At 44.7% G+C, this 18738-nt stretch overlaps 1 protein-coding gene across 1 annotated transcript; it reads right to left on the reverse strand.

Annotated features, from left to right (window-relative positions):
* Positions 1–5131: 5131 nt before the first annotated feature.
* LOC124023213 (toll-like receptor 5) lies at positions 5132–7278 on the reverse strand. Its single transcript, XM_046337748.1, has one exon. The coding sequence runs from the start codon at positions 7276–7278 to the stop codon at positions 5308–5310; it is 1971 nt and encodes a 656-aa protein (XP_046193704.1). The 3' UTR covers positions 5132–5307.
* Positions 7279–18738: the final 11460 nt, after the last annotated feature.

An 18738-nucleotide genomic window follows, 5' to 3' on the forward strand; every position in this document is an offset into this window, starting at 1 on the left:
TGTCTATTCAATCATTTAAATGTGAAGACTTATATTTATCAAATCAATTCTCTGTGTAATTATTCAGTAATTAAACAAATCACGGAATAGTAATTAGCTAGGAAGTCGGGGTTCCACGGGGAAGTTGGTAGAGTTGTAGTTTGAACCACTTCACACGCTAGCATCACCCTGCGTGTTTTGGTCTAGCGTTTTAGCCATTTCAACGTGGGGACCCTGTCCTGGCGTTATCTTGACTAAATGTACATTTTGTAAATGTGCTCTGTGGTCACTGACTAGTTGAAACTTTACATGAAAAACCATACTCCCATTTAGAAGGATAACATCACATTTCATCTTTTCAAAAGTAGTCCCATACTCAATCTTTCATTTTATACAACATTCAAACGTAAATCTGGTAACTGGGAAATATACTCATTCAGAGAAACAGTTATATTGTTCAGCTGTGGTAGTTTGTTACATGAATTTAGTAACTATATGTTCATTAACCAATTCAATTGTAACAAAGCAAAACACTTTGTCCGTTTTCTAAGAATTTGTAAGGTTCTTATTTGCATAAAATAGACAAAGATCAGTCTCAATATTAATCAATAGCATTTATTCCCGAGAGCTCTGGTCATAATACCATGTACATTGGTTTATATACAGTGCCTTGCAAAAGTATTCGGCCCCCTTGAACTTTGCGACCTTTTGCCACATTTCAGGCTTCAAACATAAAGATATAAAACTGTTTTTTTGTGAAGAATCAACAACAAGTGGGACAAAATCATGAAGTGGAACGACATTTATTGGATTTCAAACTTTTTTAACAAATCAAAAACTGCAAAATTATTCAGCCCCCTTAAGTTAATACTTTGTAGCGCCACCTTTTGCTGCGATTACAGCTGTAAGTCGCTTGGGGTATGTCTCTATCAGTTTTGCACATCGAGAGACTGACATTTTTTCCCATTCCTCCTTGCAAAACAGCTCGAGCTCAGTGAGGTTGGATGGAGAGCATTTGTGAACAGCAGTTTTCAGTTCTTTCCACAGATTCTCGATTGGATTCAGGTCTGGACTTTGACTTGGCCATTCTAACACCTGGATATGTTAATTTTTGAACCATTCCATTGTAGATTTTGCTTTATGTTTTGGATCATTGTCTTGTTGGAAGACAACAAGCCCAAGGTCTCTCCCCTCCCTGGGTAAGGACAGAATGTCCTGTAAGGAACACAGTATTCCACCCGGTCTGATGATAGCTCCATTAGTTTCTAACAAGGAACAGAAAGTCATTGTTCTAATTCTTGACTGAAACTACACACATTATATTCAGTATTATGATTATAATAAGATTCATACAGTAACATAGTAGTATTCTGTTTAGTCATAGTTCTAAGTTAAATGTATACATAATTTAGTCATTATTCATAAAAATCCCATAACATTGTTACATTACAAATTAGTAAGGAATTCAACATGATAGTTCTTTGAGTACCCACGGACAATTTCAACTGGTTGGAATACAGAAATATTGTTACATTATTCAATCTTTTTAGTTTACCATATTGCACAGTCTTTTTCTGTGGTAACAAAGGGATTCCTAACCTCCATTTTTGCCGAGTGGGGCAAAGAGTTTTAGGTATTTATGAAGGTCATAAACCTGTGGTTGGAGAGAGTGAGAGAGGGTTATAATTTTCACCGAAAACAAGGGCGCGTCGAGACACTAGATTGAGTACACTCTATTTTCAAAATAATGTTATTTTGCAGTTATTAATAAATTGATTGGGGACCCTGTGTAGCATCTGGATTAGGCCAAACCTAATGAACAGACGAAGCAGGTTGTGTTCTGTATGAAGGGGGGAGGTGACAAATAAACGTGGCGTACTGGAAGATTGAACGAACATGCGTGAGATATTAAACCTATCTAGCTGCTATCAGGCGTGAGATATTAAACCTATCTAGCTGCTATAAGACATGAGATACTAAACCTATCTAGCTGCTATCAGGCGTGAGATACTAAACCTATCTAGCTGCTATCAGGCGTGAGATATTAAACCTATCTAGCTGCTATAAGACATGAGATACTAAACCTATCTAGCTGCTATCAGGCGTGAGATATTAAACCTATCTAGCTGCTATAAGACATGAGATACTAAACCTATCTAGCTGCTATAAGACATGAGATACTAAACCTATCTAGCTGCTATCAGGCATGAGATACTAAACCTATCTAGCTGCTATCAGGCGTGGGATATTAAACCTAGCTGCTAGCTGGGATATTAAACCTATCTAGGCTATAAGACATGAGATACTAAACTATAAGACATGAGATACTAAACCTATCTAGCTGCTATCAGGCGTGAGATACTAAACCTATCTAGCTGCTATCAGGCGTGAGATATTAAACCTATCTAGCTGCTATAAGACATGAGATACTAAACCTATCTAGCTGCTATCAGGCGTGGGATATTAAACCTATCTAGCTGCTATCAGGCGTGGGATATTAAACCTATCTAGCTGCTATAAGACATGAGATACTAAACCTATCTAGCTGCTATCAGGCGTGGGATATTAAACCTATCTAGCTGCTATAAGACATGAGATACTAAACCTATCTAGCTGCTATCTGGCATGGGATACTAAACCTATCTAGCTGCTATCAGGCGTGGGATATTAAACCTATCTAGCTGCTATCAGGCGTGGGATATTAAACCTATCTAGCTGCTATAAGACATGAGATACTAAACCTATCTAGCTGCTATCAGGCGTGGGATATTAAACCTATCTAGCTGCTATCAGGCGTGAGATACTAAACCTATCTAGCTGCTATCAGGCGTGGGATATTAAACCTATCTACCTGCTATCAGGCGTGGGATATTAAACCTATCTAGCTGCTATCAGGCGTGGGATATTAAACCTATCTCGCTACTATCAGGCGTGGGATATTAAACCTATCTAGCTGCTATCAGGCGTGGGATATTAAACCTATTTAGCTGCTATCAGGCGTGGGATATTAAACCTATCTAGCTGCTATCAGGCGTGAGATATTAAACCTATCTAGCTGCTATCTGGCATGGGATATTGAACTTATCAAGCTGCTATCTGGCATGGGATATTAAACCTATTTAGCTGCTATCTGGCATGGGATATTAAACCTATCTAGCTGCTATCAGGCGTGAGATATTAAACCTATCTAGCTGCTATCAGGCGTGAGATATTAAACCTATCTAGTTGCTATCTGGCATGGGATATTGAACTTATCAAGCTGCTATCTGGCATGGGATATTAAACCTATCTAGCTGCTATCAGCTGCTATCAGGCATGGGATATTAAACCTATCTAGCTGCTATCAGGCGTGAGATATTAAACCTATCTAGCTGCTATCAGGCGTGAGATATTAAACCTATCTAGCTGCTATCTGGCATGGGATATTGAACTTATCAAGCTGCTATCTGGCATGGGATATTAAACCTATTTAGCTGCTATCTGGCATGGGATATTAAACGTATCTAGCTGCTATCAGGCGTGGGATATTAAACCTATCTAGCTGCTATAAGACATGAGATATTAAACCTATCTCGCTACTATCAGGCGTGAGATACTAAACCTATCTAGCTGCTATCAGGTGTGGGATATTAAACCTATCTAGCTGCTCTCAGGCGTGGGATATTAAACCTATCTAGCTGCTATAAGACATGAGATACTAAACCTATCTAGCTGCTATCAGGCGTGGGATATTAAACCTATCTAGCTGCTATAAGACATGAGATATTAAACCTATCTAGCTGCTATCAGGCGTGGGATATTAAACCTATCTAGCTGCTATCAGGCGTGAGATATTAAACCTATCTAGCTGCTATCAGGCGTGGGATATTAAACCTATCTAGCTGCTATCAGGCGTGAGATATTAAACCTATCTAGCTGCTATCAGGCGTGGGATATTAAACCTATCTAGCTGCTATCAGGCGTGGGATATTAAACCTATCTAGCTGCTATCAGGCGTGAGATATTAAACCTATCTAGCTGCTATCAGGCGTGGGATATTAAACCTATCTAGCTGCTATCAGGCGTGAGATACTAAACCTATCTAGCTGCTATCAGGCGTGAGATATTAAACCTATCTAGCTGCTATCTGGCATGGGATATTGAACTTATCAAGCTGCTATCTGGCATGGGATATTAAACCTATTTAGCTGCTATCTGGCATGGGATATTAAACCTATCTAGCTGCTATCTGGCATGGGATATTGAACTTATCAAGCTGCTATCTGGCATGGGATATTAAACCTATTTAGCTGCTATCTGGCATGGGATATTAAACCTATTTAGCTGCTATCTGGCATGGGATATTAAACCTATCTAGCTGCTATCTGGCATGGGATATTGAACTTATCAAGCTGCTATCTGGCATGGGATATTAAACCTATTTAGCTGCTATCTGGCATGGGATATTAAACGTATCTAGCTGCTATCAGGCGTGGGATATTAAACCTATCTAGCTGCTATAAGACATGAGATATTAAACCTATCTAGCTGCTATAAGACATGAGATATTAAACGTATCTAGCTGCTATCAGGCGTGGGATATTAAACCTATCTAGCTGCTATTTGGCGTGGAATTGACATTGACATCCCCCATTATTGTATCATTCACTGGTCATTCAGCTCAAAACGGGTCACTGGTCACTCCTCTCTCACTCAATTTCCCCACAATGCCCTTACCTGTAGCCCACTAGTGTGACATTGTAGAACTGAAGAGAAAAAAAATGGTTTATTCATACACTCTCTGAATTAAAACATTCTGAATAGTTCAAAATGTCATTGTTATTACAATCATATTAGCCTCTCAGAATACAATAACATTTATCTTAATTTAAAAAAGAAATTAAGTTCGTATTGGTAATGTTTTTGGGAGCAGGACAGATATGATCTGAAATCCCCCCCCCTCGGGCCTTATTTCTTAAATAAGCATCAAATAGCAGCCTCTTTAGTAGTCCACAGGGGCTCACACTTCACAAAGAATTGGGTCTTGTGGTGAGATAACGGAAAAAAGCACAGAATGACAATATATATATATATACATATGTGTATTTTCCTTTATACAAACATTTGAAAATAATGCTTTTGGAAGACACCTTTTTACTGTCTTTTGGCTGATTTGTTTTACGCTGTGATAAAGATGTGTTGATGAGGTATTTATATCATACATTATGCCATATAACATTCAGGATATTGTAGGCAACAAAATAAAATGTGATTCCCAATAGAAAACGTGTAAACAGAGTAGATAGCATGGAAAATGACACACATAATACCAACTCTAATTGTCTTGTTTTATATTTTTGTCAAAGATGGTTTTGGGTACTTTTCCATTATGACTTTGCTGTAATTCATCAGGCTGACACCACGGAGATCCGAGGGGAACTCACAGCTGAATTCAGCCACGCCAGGGTCTGGAAAAGTCACATTGGTCCTGTTCATCCACGTCAGAAAGTCCTTCAGGCCACGGTCACAGTGGAAGCGATTCCTATATAAGTTGATCCAGCTGAGAGAACTGAAAGTCGCTGGGTCAGGAGAGGAGAGGAAATTGTAAGAGAGGTCAACTGTTTTGAGACTCGCTGGGAAAATGTCTGGTTGGAGGTATGTGAGAGAGTTGAAGCTGAGATCCATCTCTTCCAGAGAGACGAGGCCTTTGAATATGCCATCTGGGAGAGCCCTCAGCGAGTTAAAGCTTAAATCCAGACTAAAAAGCTTGATAAGATTTTCAAATACGTCCAAACACACTCCATGTTCCCATAAAATCTGCAGGGCGATGTTCCTGAGCTCCAGCAGCTTTAGAGAGTTTATAGCGGGCACTGAAATATTACTGCTAAAGATGCACCACTTTATGTTGTTGTTACCATACCAGATACGCTCAATGCGCATGAATTTAGCTAACACAATGTATACATCCTCTAAATTAGTTAACCTGTTGTTTTGAACATTCAGTATGATAGTACTGTTGGCAAAGCCCAAGAGGCCCTCTAAGGATGTGATCTTATTATCAGCCAAATGAAGAAGTTGCAGGTTTGGTAGTGGTGCAAGGTAACCATATGTACCTAGTTGCCGAATAGAGTTTCCTGTAAGATCCAGGATTTGTAGGTTTGGAAGTCCTGTAAATGCCTGATATCCCAATGCACCTATATGATTGTAAGATAAATCTAATTCTAAAATATTGGGTAGATTGTCAAATGTGTAAGAATAGATTTCCCCTATAAGATTGTGTGACAGGTTGAGTCTTTGTAAATTTTCAAGACCCCAAAACGCCCCCCTGTCGATCTGGTTAATTTTGTTTTTGGCTAATGTTATGTCCTCTACCTCTCTCAGTGGACTGAATACTGCATTTTGCAAAGCAAATATAAAGCATTTGGACAAATTTAGAATCTTGATGCCACTATTCTTGAGGCCATTGAATGTTTTCTTGTTTGGGTCTTTGAAATTGCTGAAACCAAATGATTTTCCCATGGTGCTGTGTTCCAGAATAATATGGTGAATTTTCGTTCCTTGGATTGCATTGAAAAACAATTTTGCCTTGTCCACGTTGAATCCGTTGGAAGATAAGTCAAGTGTCTCTATAGACATGTTTCTAAAGGGATTTCCACATCGTTTCCAGTCAAAACCATTTTGAGTCATACCATTTAGATAGACGCTGTTCAATTTGAGCAACCGAAAGTGTTTGCCACAAAAGCCAAGCAAATCTTCCTCACATATGCTTTCCATCTGGTTTAGGGTCATGTTTAACTCGTGGAAATCTGTCATGTTCACAAAGAATGGTGAAGGTTGGATTCTCTTCACTTGGTTTCCATACAGATCTAGCGTTTTCAAAGACACCAGGGGCCTGAGATAGTCGCCCTGCAATATGGATTCAGTCAGGTCACACACATGCAGAGAGAGTGTTCTCAGGTTGGACAGTCCCACAAACGCATCTGGCTCAATCTGTAAACCTCTATTATGTCCTAAATAGAGCACTGCCAAGTTTGCCAGTCTTTGAAAGGTGTTAGTTCTTATAGTTAGCCCATTGACTCGTTGCCAACTGAGGTCCAGTTCCTTTAGCCCTTCAAGCCCAGAGAAAGATGTCTCATTTATCTCACTGATGTAGTTATCCCTCATATACACATGGGTAATGTATGGAGGCAGTGCAGGGACCTGATATAGAGACAGGTTGGTGCAAACTGCTATAGAACCATATAGTGGACATCTTGGGTTGCATTTCACCACTTGCAGGTAGACTCCAAAGATAACCAGCAGTATACAGTTCCTCATCATCCCCCTTGCACAAAAGTAGAAAATAATGCAAATGATTTAAATAGAATAAAAATGATGTTTATGTCATTACAGGGCTACCATACATACATTAATTGGATAGATATTTCAGTCTCGAGGTATCCCCTTCAGATGAGACATCCTTGACTAGGGAGTTTATGTTTAACTGCCTGTTTTCACTTAAAGGTCCATAGTCCACTGGTTCTGTCCCAGCCTGCTAATGACAATCCCCTACTTTATGTGTGTGCTGAGTACACAGCCTTGCTCTAGTCTGGTGTAACAAGGCTTCCCCAGGCCTGTTTGTATTATATCAATGAATAAAGGTGCTTTTTGAGCTAAACAGCTGAGGGATGGGACTGGAGAAATGTCACCACTCTCAAATTCATAGACGGGACTATGAGATAAAAATGATAGAATGGTAGAAGCTATTTTTTTTGTATCTTTTTGACCATTTTAATTGAAAACAATCCAAGTTAGATACTTAGTTGTTACCCAGAAATGATTTGATGGTGAGATCAAAATGGCTGCATTGAACCTTTAAGTTCTTGTACAATTTTTTTCCCCCAAGTTCAATGCAAATCCAAGTCAACAATCAGGTTCAAATAATGTTGAAAAACAAATCAATATTTTCTCCATGTATTAAGTTAAGTCAACAAAGGTTAAAAAAAATACATTTAAAAAAGTAAATCACATTAAACCAACCAATCAACTTCAACAAAAAATTAATAGTCAATAATCAAAGAATTAAATGAAAAGTTGTAGCTTACCTGAAGTGATGCTCGCTCATAAAGAATGTGTTTATCAGATCTCGCCTCGCAGATAACTTGAAGCACTGATATTCATAAACCCAGAAACTGACTTTCCTATCCAGCTATTTTTGAGAGTGATCTACATGAGATAACCTTACTTCTCTTCTGACTGACCTAGTGAAGTTTTTATAGTCCTGTGGTTTTGACTTACATCAAAGTGTCCTCTTGAAACACAGGGAAAAACATTTCCCCCTGTGTAAACATGTTGTGCAAAATTGTGTCACAATTACATTGTTATTACACATTATGCTAATTTAATGTGTAGAACCAGGGAATTTCTTTCTGTCTCAATACTCCATTTACAATCAGGGGTAGAATTGGTGAAAAAATATCACTCCCTATCGGACCACTGGGCATGAGGCTCAAAACATTTTGCATGCCAAAAATGTTCCCCCTGTTGTTCTGGAAACTCCTTCCTTACGCAATTTCCACATGATTTGATTTGATTTCCACCGCTGCTTACCTGTAGCCCACTAGTGTGAACTTGTAGAACTGTAAAATGGTGTATTAATATATTCCCTCTGAATGAAAAGATTCTGAATAGTCCAAAACTGTAAGGTTTTAATATTACACTCATATTAGCCTCTCAATAACATTTAAAAAATGTGTAAAGCTCATATTGGCAATGTCTTTGAGAGCAGGACAGACATGTCCTGAATTACATGCAATGATGAAAAAATTGCAACCCTGCTCACCAAAAACATCATAATATATAATATATGATATATGCCATTTAGGAATAAGACACAGTCATGTGTGCATACATTCTACGAATCGAACCCACTGCCCTGGCGTTACAAGCGCCATGCTCTACCAACTGAGCTACAGAAGGACCATCAGCCTGGAATAAGACAATATATTGAACTAATGAAATAGGAACGACTGTAAGTCAATAAGGATAAATAAGCATCATCAGATAGCGGCCTCTAGTAGTCCACAAGGGGTCACACTTCACAAATGAGTGAGACTTATCATAGAGAATGATAAAGGACTCTACTGCCCAAAAGCCTGTTTTACCATGGACATCACTATTGAGGACTTTTACCAGTTTGAAGTCGTCAACTGGGAGGGACTTGCTGTGGGTTAAGGACGAGTCACATAATTCCACCCAGGTCATCAGGAGGGATCAGTCAACTAATTATAATTGTGAGAAAATATTCCATAACTGCAGGGGGCAGTAAATCACCAACCTTGGCTTATCCCTGTTTAAACAACACACTCCAGGTGGCAGTAAATCACCAACCTTGGCTTATCCCTGTTTAAACAACACACTCCAGGTGGCAGTGTGCACCGTTTCAGTTTGTTTATCAACTCATAGAAGTAGTAGAAGAAGAAAAGGGACTACTTCAAAGTGGAGATGAGCTCAATGGTGCTGCCCGTACGCTCACAGATGCCATAATGGGACAAATACAAAAAAATAGTCCTCTATCCTTCTATATGGGACTTACCACTAGCCTTATTAGAGGTTTGACTTCACTAGCCAGTTCACTCTTCAACCACTAGAAGGCCTGTCATGCCAAATAGTGTCCCCCTGCTCAAAAGTGTAATAGTTTATCGATTCCCATTGTGACTCAGGGGGGGACCATTTTTGTCTTGGGGACATTATTTGGCATGACAGCCCCACATTTCTTTGAGGAGGATGAGCAGGAAGAAGGCCAGATGCTTTTTTCACTCTCTCTCTGTCTGTGTGTGTCCCAATGTATTTTGGGTTTTCTATCCAGGAATCTATGTCCATTGTGGATGAAGTGATTCCTTGCCCCTCCCTGACCTACAAGTCCCTGCCAAGCCCCACCTCCTCACTGTTGGCCCTGACTGTCCTTCATGGCCCTGGTCCTCACACCTGGAGAGTCTACCACTGTCCTTCAGAGCTCTGGTCCTCACACCTGGAGAGACACCACTGTCCTTCATGGCCCTGGTCCTCACACCTGGAGAGACACCACTGTCCTTCATGGCCCTGGTCCTCACACCTGGAGAGACACCACTGTCCTTCATGGCTCTGGTCCTCACACCTGGAGAGCCTACCACTGTCCTTCATGGCCCTGGTCCTCACACCTGGAGAGCCTACCACTGTCCTTCATGGCCCTGGTCCTCACACCTGGAGAGACACCACAGTCCTTCATGACCCTGGTCCTCACACCTGGAGAGTCTACCACTGTCCTTCATGGCCCTGGTCCTCACACCTGGAGAGTCTACTACTGTCCTTCATGGCCCTGGTCCTCACACCTGGAGAGTCCACCACTGTTCTTCATGGCCCTGCTCCTCACACCTGGAGAGTCTACCACTGTCCTTCATGGCCCTGGTCCTCACACCTGGAGAGTCCACCACTGTTCTTCATGGCCCTGCTCCTCACACCTGGAGAGTCTACCACTGTCCTTCATGGCCCTGGTCCTCACACCTGGAGAGTCCACCACTGTCCTTCATGGCCCTGCTCCTCACACCTGGAGAGTCTACCACTGTCCTTCAGAGCTCTGGTCCTCACACCTGGAGAGACACCACTGTCCTTCAGAGTCCTGGTCCTCACACCTGGAGAGACACCACTGTCCTTCATGGCCCTGCTCCTCACACCTGGAGAGTCTACCACTGTCCTTCATGGCCCTGGTCCTCATACCTGGAGAGTCTACCACTGTCCTTCAGGGACCTGGTCCTCACACCTGGAGAGTCTACCACTGTCCTTCATGGCCCTGGTCCTCACACCTGGAGAGTCTACCACTGTCCTTCATGGCCCTGGTCCTCACACCTGGAGAGTCCACCACTTTCCTTCATGGCCCTGGTCCTCACACCTGGAGAGTCCAACACTGTCCTTCATGGCTCTGGTCCTCACACCTGGAGAGTCCACCACTGTCCTTCATGGCCCTGGTCCTCACACCGGGAGAGTCCACCACTGTACTTCACATGGCCTTGGTCCTCACACCTGGAGAGCCTACCACTGTCCTTCATGGCCCTGGTCCTCACACCTGGAGAGCCTACCACTGTCCTTCATGGCCCTGGTCCTCACACCTGGAGAGCCTACCACTGTCCTTCATGGCTCTGGTCCTCACACCTGGAGAGCCTACCACTGTCCTTCATGGCCCTGGTCCTCACACCTGGAGAGCCTACCACTGTCCTTCATGGCCCTGGTCCTCACACCTGGAGAGACACCACTGTCCTTCATGGCCCTGGTCCTCACACCTGGAGAGACACCACTGTCCTTCATGGCTCTGGTCCTCACACCTGGAGAGCCTACCACTGTCCTTCATGGCCCTGGTCCTCACACCTGGAGAGCCTACCACTGTCCTTCATGGCCCTGGTCCTCACACCTGGAGAGACACCACAGTCCTTCATGACCCTGGTCCTCACACCTGGAGAGTCTACCACTGTCCTTCATGGCCCTGGTCCTCACACCTGGAGAGTCTACTACTGTCCTTCATGGCCCTGGTCCTCACACCTGGAGAGTCCACCACTGTTCTTCATGGCCCTGCTCCTCACACCTGGAGAGTCTACCACTGTCCTTCATGGCCCTGGTCCTCACACCTGGAGAGTCCACCACTGTTCTTCATGGCCCTGCTCCTCACACCTGGAGAGTCTACCACTGTCCTTCATGGCCCTGGTCCTCACACCTGGAGAGTCCACCACTGTCCTTCATGGCCCTGCTCCTCACACCTGGAGAGTCTACCACTGTCCTTCAGAGCTCTGGTCCTCACACCTGGAGAGACACCACTGTCCTTCAGAGTCCTGGTCCTCACACCTGGAGAGACACCACTGTCCTTCATGGCCCTGCTCCTCACACCTGGAGAGTCTACCACTGTCCTTCATGGCCCTGGTCCTCATACCTGGAGAGTCTACCACTGTCCTTCAGGGACCTGGTCCTCACACCTGGAGAGTCTACCACTGTCCTTCATGGCCCTGGTCCTCACACCTGGAGAGTCTACCACTGTCCTTCATGGCCCTGGTCCTCACACCTGGAGAGTCCACCACTTTCCTTCATGGCCCTGGTCCTCACACCTGGAGAGTCCAACACTGTCCTTCATGGCTCTGGTCCTCACACCTGGAGAGTCCACCACTGTCCTTCATGGCCCTGGTCCTCACACCGGGAGAGTCCACCACTGTACTTCATGGCCTTGGTCCTCACACCTGGAGAGCCTACCACTGTCCTTCATGGCCCTGGTCCTCACACCTGGAGAGCCTACCACTGTCCTTCATGGCCCTGGTCCTCACACCTGGAGAGCCTACCACTGTCCTTCATGGCTCTGGTCCTCACACCTGGAGAGCCTACCACTGTCCTTCATGGCCCTGGTCCTCACACCTGGAGAGCCTACCACTGTCCTTCATGGCCCTGGTCCTCACACCTGGAGAGACACCACTGTCCTTCATGACCCTGGTCCTCACACCTGGAGAGTCTATCACTGTACTTCATGGCCCTGGTCCTCACACCTGGAGAGTCCACCACTGTACTTCATGGCCCTGGTCCTCACACCTGGAGAGTCTACCACTGTACTTCATGGCCCTGGTCCTCACACCTGGAGAGTCTACCACTGTCCTTCATGGCCCTGGTCCTCACACCTGGAAAGTCCAACACTGTCCTTCATGGCTCTGGTCCTCACACCTGGAGAGTCTACATTTAACATTACATTTAAGTCATTTAGCAGACGCTCTTATCCAGAGCGACTTACAAATTGGTGCATTCACCTTAAGACATCCAGTGGAACAGTCACTTTACAATAGTGCATCTAAATCTTAAAGGGGGGGGGTGAGAGGGATTACTTATCCTATCCTAGGTATTCCTTAAAGAGGTGGGGTTTCAGGTGTCTCCGGAAGGTGGTGATTGACTCCGCTGTCCTGGCGTCGTGAGGGAGTTTGTTCCACCATTGGGGGGCCAGAGCAGCGAACAGTTTTGACTGGGCTGAGCAGGAGCTGTACTTCCTCAGTGGTAGGGAGGCGAGCAGGCCAGAGGTGGATGAACGCAGTGCCCTTGTTTGGGTGTAGGGCCTGATAAGAGCCTGGAGGTACTGAGGTGCCGTTCCCCTCACAGCTCCGTAGGCAAGCACCATGGTCTTGTAGCGGATGCGAGCTTCAACTGGAAGCCAGTGGAGAGAGCGGAGGAGCGGGGTGACGTGAGAGAACTTGGGAAGGTTGAACACCAGACGGGCTGCGGCGTTCTGGATGAGTTGTAGGGGTTTAATGGCACAGGCAGGGAGCCCAGCCAACAGCGAGTTGCAGTAATCCAGACGGGAGATGACAAGTGCCTGGATTAGGACCTGCGCCGCTTCCTGTGTGAGGCAGGGTCGTACTCTGCGGATGTTGTAGAGCATGAACCTACAGGAACGGGCCACCGCCTTGATGTTAGTTGAGAACAACAGGGTGTTGTCCAGGATCACGCCAAGGTTCTTAGCGCTCTGGGAGGAGGACACAATGGAGTTGTCAACCGTGATGGCGAGATCATGGAACGGGCAGTCCTTCCCCGGGAGGAAGAGCAGCTCCGTCTTGCCGAGGTTCAGCTTGAGGTGGTGATCCGTCATCCACACTGATATGTCTGCCAGACATGCAGAGATGCGATTCGCCACCTGGTCATCAGAAGGGGGAAAGGAGAAGATTAATTGTGTGTCGTCTGCATAGCAATGATAGGAGAGACCATGTGAGGTTATGACAGAGCCAAGTGACTTGGTGTATAGCGAGAATAGGAGAGGGCCTAGAACAGAGCCCTGGGGGACACCAGTGGTGAGAGCGCGTGGTGAGGAGACAGATTCTCGCCACGCCACCTGGTAGGAGCGACCTGTCAGGTAGGATGCAATCCAAGCGTGGGCCGCGCCGGAGATGCCCAACTCGGAGAGGGTGGAGAGGAGGATCTGATGGTTCACAGTATCGAAGGCAGCTGATAGATCTAGAAGGATGAGAGCAGAGGAGAGAGAGTTAGCTTTAGCAGTGCGGAGCGCCTCCGTGATACAGAGGAGAGCAAATCAAATCAAATCAAATCAAATTTATTTATATAGCCCTTCGTACATCAGCTGATATCTCAAAGTGCTGTACAGAAACCCAGCCTAAAACCCCAAACAGCAAACAATGCAGGTGTAAAAGCACGGTGGCTAGGAAAAACTCCCTAGAAAGGCCAAAACCTAGGAAGAAACCTAGAGAGGAACCGGGCTATGTGGGGTGGCCAGTCCTCTTCTGGCTGTGCCGGGTAGAGATTATAACAGAACATGACCAAGATGTTCAAATGTTCATAAATGACCAGCATGGTCAAATAATAATAAGGCAGAACAGTTGAAACTGGAGCAGCAGCACAGTCAGATGGACTGGGGACAGCAAGGAGCCATCATGTCAGGTAGTCCTGGGGCACGGTCCTAGGGCTCAGGTCCTCCGAGAGAGAGAAAGAAAGAGAGAATTAGAGAGAGCATATGTGGGGTGGCCAGTCCTCTTCTGGCTGTGCCAGGTGGAGATTATAACAGAACGTGGCCAAGATGTTCAAATGTTCATAAATGACCAGCATGGTTGAATAATAGTAAGGCAGAACAGTTGAAACTGGAGCAGGAGCATGGCCAGGTGGACTGGGGACAGCAAGGAGTCCTCATGTCAGGTAGTCCTGGGACATGGTCCTAGGGCCCAGGCCAGTTGAAACTGGAGCAGCAGCATGGCCAGGTGGACTGGGGACAGCAAGGAGTCATCATGTCAGGTAGTCCTGGGGCATGGTTCTAGGGCTCAGGTCCTCCGAGAGAGAGAAAGAAAGAGAGAAGGAGAGAATTAGAGAACGCACACTTAGATTTACACAGGACACCGAATAGGACAGGAGAAGTACTCCAGATAAACAAACTGACCCTAGCCCCCGACACATAAACTACTGCAGCATAAATACTGGAGGCTGAGACAGGAGGGGTCAGGAGACACTGTGGCCCCATCCGAGGACACCCCGGACAGGGCCAAACAGGAAGGATATAACCCCACCCACTTTGCCAAAGCACAGCCCCCACACCACTAGAGGGAAATCTTCAACCACCAACTTACCATCCTGAGACAAGGCCGAGTATAGCCCACAAAGATCTCCGACACGGTACAACCCAAGGGGTGGGGGAACCCAGACAGGCCGACCACAACAGTGAATCAACCCACCCAGGTGACGCATCCCCCCCCAGGGACGGCACGAGAGAGCCCCAGCAAGCCAGTGACTCAGCCCCCGTAACAGGGTTAGAGGCAGAGAATCCCAGTGGAAAACGGGGAACCGGCCAGGCAGAGACAGCAAGGGCTGTTCGTTGCTCCAGAGCCTTTCCGTTCACCTTCCCACTCCTGGGCCAGACTACACTCAATCATATGACCCACTGAAGAGATGAGTCTTCAGTAAAGACTTAAAGGTTGAGACCGAGTTTGCGTCTCTGACATGGGTAGGCAGACCGTTCCATAAAAATGGAGCTCTATAGGAGAAAGCCCTGCCTCCAGCTGTTTGCTTAGAAATTCTAGGGACAATTAGGAGGCCTCGTCTTGTGACCGTAGCGTACGTATAGGTATGTACGGCAGGACCAAATCAGAGAGGTAGGTAGGAGCAAGCCCATGTAATGCTTTGTAGGTTAGCAGTAAAACCTTGAAATCAGCCCTTGCTTTGACAGGAAGCCAGTGTAGAGAGGCTAGCACTGGAGTAATATGATCAAATTTTTTGGTTCTAGTCAGGATTCTAGCAGCCGTATTTAGCACTAACTGAAGTTTATTTAGTGCTTTATCCGGGTAGCCGGAAAATAGAGCATTGCAGTAGTCTAACCTAGAAGTGACAAAAGCATGGATTAATTTTTCTGCATCATTTTTGGACAGAAAGTTTCTGATTTTTGCAATGTTACGTAGATGGAAAAAAGCTGTCCTCGAAATGGTCTTGATATGTTCTTCAAAAGAGAGATCAGGGTCCAGAGTAACGCCGAGGTCCTTCACAGTTTTATTTGAGACGACTGTACAACCATTAAGATTAATTGTCAGATTCAACAGAAGATCTCTTTGTTTCTTGGGACCTAGAACAAGCATCTCTGTTTTGTCCGAGTTTAATAGTAGAAAGTTTGCAGCCATCCACTTCCTTATGTCTGAAACACATGCTTCTAGCGAGGGCAATTTTGGTGCTTCACCATGTTTCATTGAAATGTACAGCTGTGTGTCATCCGCATAGCAGTGAAAGTTTACATTATGTTTTCGAATAACATCCCCAAGAGGTAAAATATATAGTGAAAACAATAGTGGTCCTAAAACAGAACCTTGAGGAACACCGAAATGTACAGTTGATTTGTCAGAGGACAAACCATTCACAGAGACAAACTGATATCTTTCCGACAGATAAGACCTAAACCAGGCCAGAACATGTCCGTGTAGACCAATTTGGGTTTCCAATCTCTCCAAAAGAATGTGGTGATCGATGGTATCAAAAGCAGCACTAAGGTCTAGGAGCACGAGGACAGATGCAGAGCCTCGGTCCGATGCCATCAAAATGTCATTTACCACCTTCACAAGTGCCGTCTCAGTGCTATGATGGGGTCTAAAACCAGACTGAAGCATTTCGTATACATTGTTTGTCTTCAGGAAGGCAGTGAGTTGCTGCGCAACAGCCTTCTCTAAAATCTTTGAGAGGAATGGAAGATTCGATATAGGCCGATAGTTTTTATATTTTCTGGGTCAAGGTTTGGCTTTTTCAAGAGAGGCTTTATTACTGCCACTTTTAGTGAGTTTGGTACACATCCAGTGGATAGAGAGCCGTTTATTATGTTCAACATAGGAGGGCCAAGCACAGGAAGCAGCTCTTTCAGTAGTTTAGTTGGAATAGGGTCCAGTATACAGCTTGAAGGTTTAGAGGCCATGATTATTTTCATCATTGTGTCAAGAGATATAGTACTAAAACACTTGAGCGTCTCTCTTGATCCTAGGTCCTGGCAGAGTTGTGCAGACTCAGGACAACTGAGGTTTGGAGGAATACGCAGGTTTAAAGAGGAGTCCGTAATTTGCTTTCTAATAATCATAATCTTTTCCTCAAAGAAGTTCATGAATTTATCACTGCTAAAGTGCAAGTCATCCTCTCTTGGGGAATGCTGCTTTTTAGTTAGCTTTGCCACAGTATCAAAAAGGAATTTCGGATTGTTCTTATTTTCCTCAATTAAGTTAGAAAAATAGGACGATCGAGCAGCAGTAAGGGCTCTTCGGTACTGCACGGTACCATCCTTCCAAGCTAGTCGGAAGACTTCCAGTTTGGTGTGGCGCCATTTCCGTTCCAATTTTCTGGAAGCTTGCTTCAGAGCTCGGGTATTTTCTGTGTACCATGGAGCTAGTTTCTTATGAGACATTTTTTTAGTTTTTAGGGGTGCAACTGCATCTAGGGTATTGCGCAAGGTTAAATTGAGATCCTCAGTTAGGTGGTTAACGGATTTTTGTCCTCTGGCGTCCTTGGGTAGGCAGAGGGAGTCTGGAAGGGCATCAAGGAATCTTTGTGTTGTCTGTGAATTTATAGCACGACTTTTGATGTTCCTTGGTTGGGGTCTGAGCAGATTATTTGTTGCAATTGCAAACGTAATAAAATGGTGGTCTGATAGTCCAGGATTATGAGGAAAAACATTAAGATCCACAACATTTATTCCATGGGACAAAACTAGGTCCAGCGTATGACTGTGAGAGTGAGTGGGTCCAGAGACATGTTGGACAAAACCCACTGAGTCGATGATGGCTCCAAAAGCCTTTTGGAGTGGGTCTGTGGACTTTTCCATGTGAATATTAAAGTCACCAAAGATTAGAATATTATCTGCAATGACTACAAGGTCTGATAGGAATTCAGGGAACTCAGTGAGAAACGCTGTATATGGCCCAGGAGGCCTGTAAACAGTAGCTATAAAAAGTGATTGAGTAGGCTGCATAGATTTCATGACTAGAAGCTCAAAAGACGAAAACGTCATTTTTTTTTTTTTTTTGTAAATTGAAATTTGCTATCGTAAATGTTAGCAACACCTCCGCCTTTGCGGGATGCACGGGGGATATGGTCACTAGTGTAGCCAGGAGGTGAGGCCTCATTTAACACAGTAAATTCATCAGGCTTAAGCCATGTTTCAGTCAGGCCAATCACATCAAGATTATGATCAGTGATTAGTTCATTGACTATAATTGCCTTTGAAGTAAGGGATCTAACATTAAGTAGCCCTATTTTGAGATGTGAGGTATCATGATCTCTTTCAGTAATGACAGGAATGGAGGTGGTCTTTATCCTAGTGAGATTGCTAAGGCGAACACCGCCATGTTTAGTTTTGCCCAACCCAGGTCGAGGCACAGACACGGTCTCAATGGTGATAGCTGAGCTGACTACACTAACTATGCTAGTGGCAGACTCCACTATGCTGGCAGGCTGGCTAATAGCCTGCTGCCTGGCCTGCACCCTATTTCATTGTGGAGCTAGAGGAGTTAGAGCCCTGTCTATGTTGGCAGATAAGATGAGAGCACCCCTCCAGCTAGGATGGAGTCCGTCACTCCTCAGCAGGTCAGGCTTGGTCCTGTTTGTGGGCGAGTCCCAGAAAGAGGGCCAATTATCTACAAATTCTATCTTTTGGGAGGGGCAGAAAACAGTTTTCAACCAGCGATTGAGTTGTGAGACTCTGCTGTAGAGCTCATCACTCCCCTAACTGGGAGGGGCCAGAGACAATTACTCGATGCCGACACATCTTTCTAGCTGATATGCACG

Source organism: Oncorhynchus gorbuscha, linkage group LG03, assembly GCF_021184085.1.
Source record: "Oncorhynchus gorbuscha isolate QuinsamMale2020 ecotype Even-year linkage group LG03, OgorEven_v1.0, whole genome shotgun sequence".
NCBI lineage: Eukaryota > Metazoa > Chordata > Actinopteri > Salmoniformes > Salmonidae > Oncorhynchus > Oncorhynchus gorbuscha.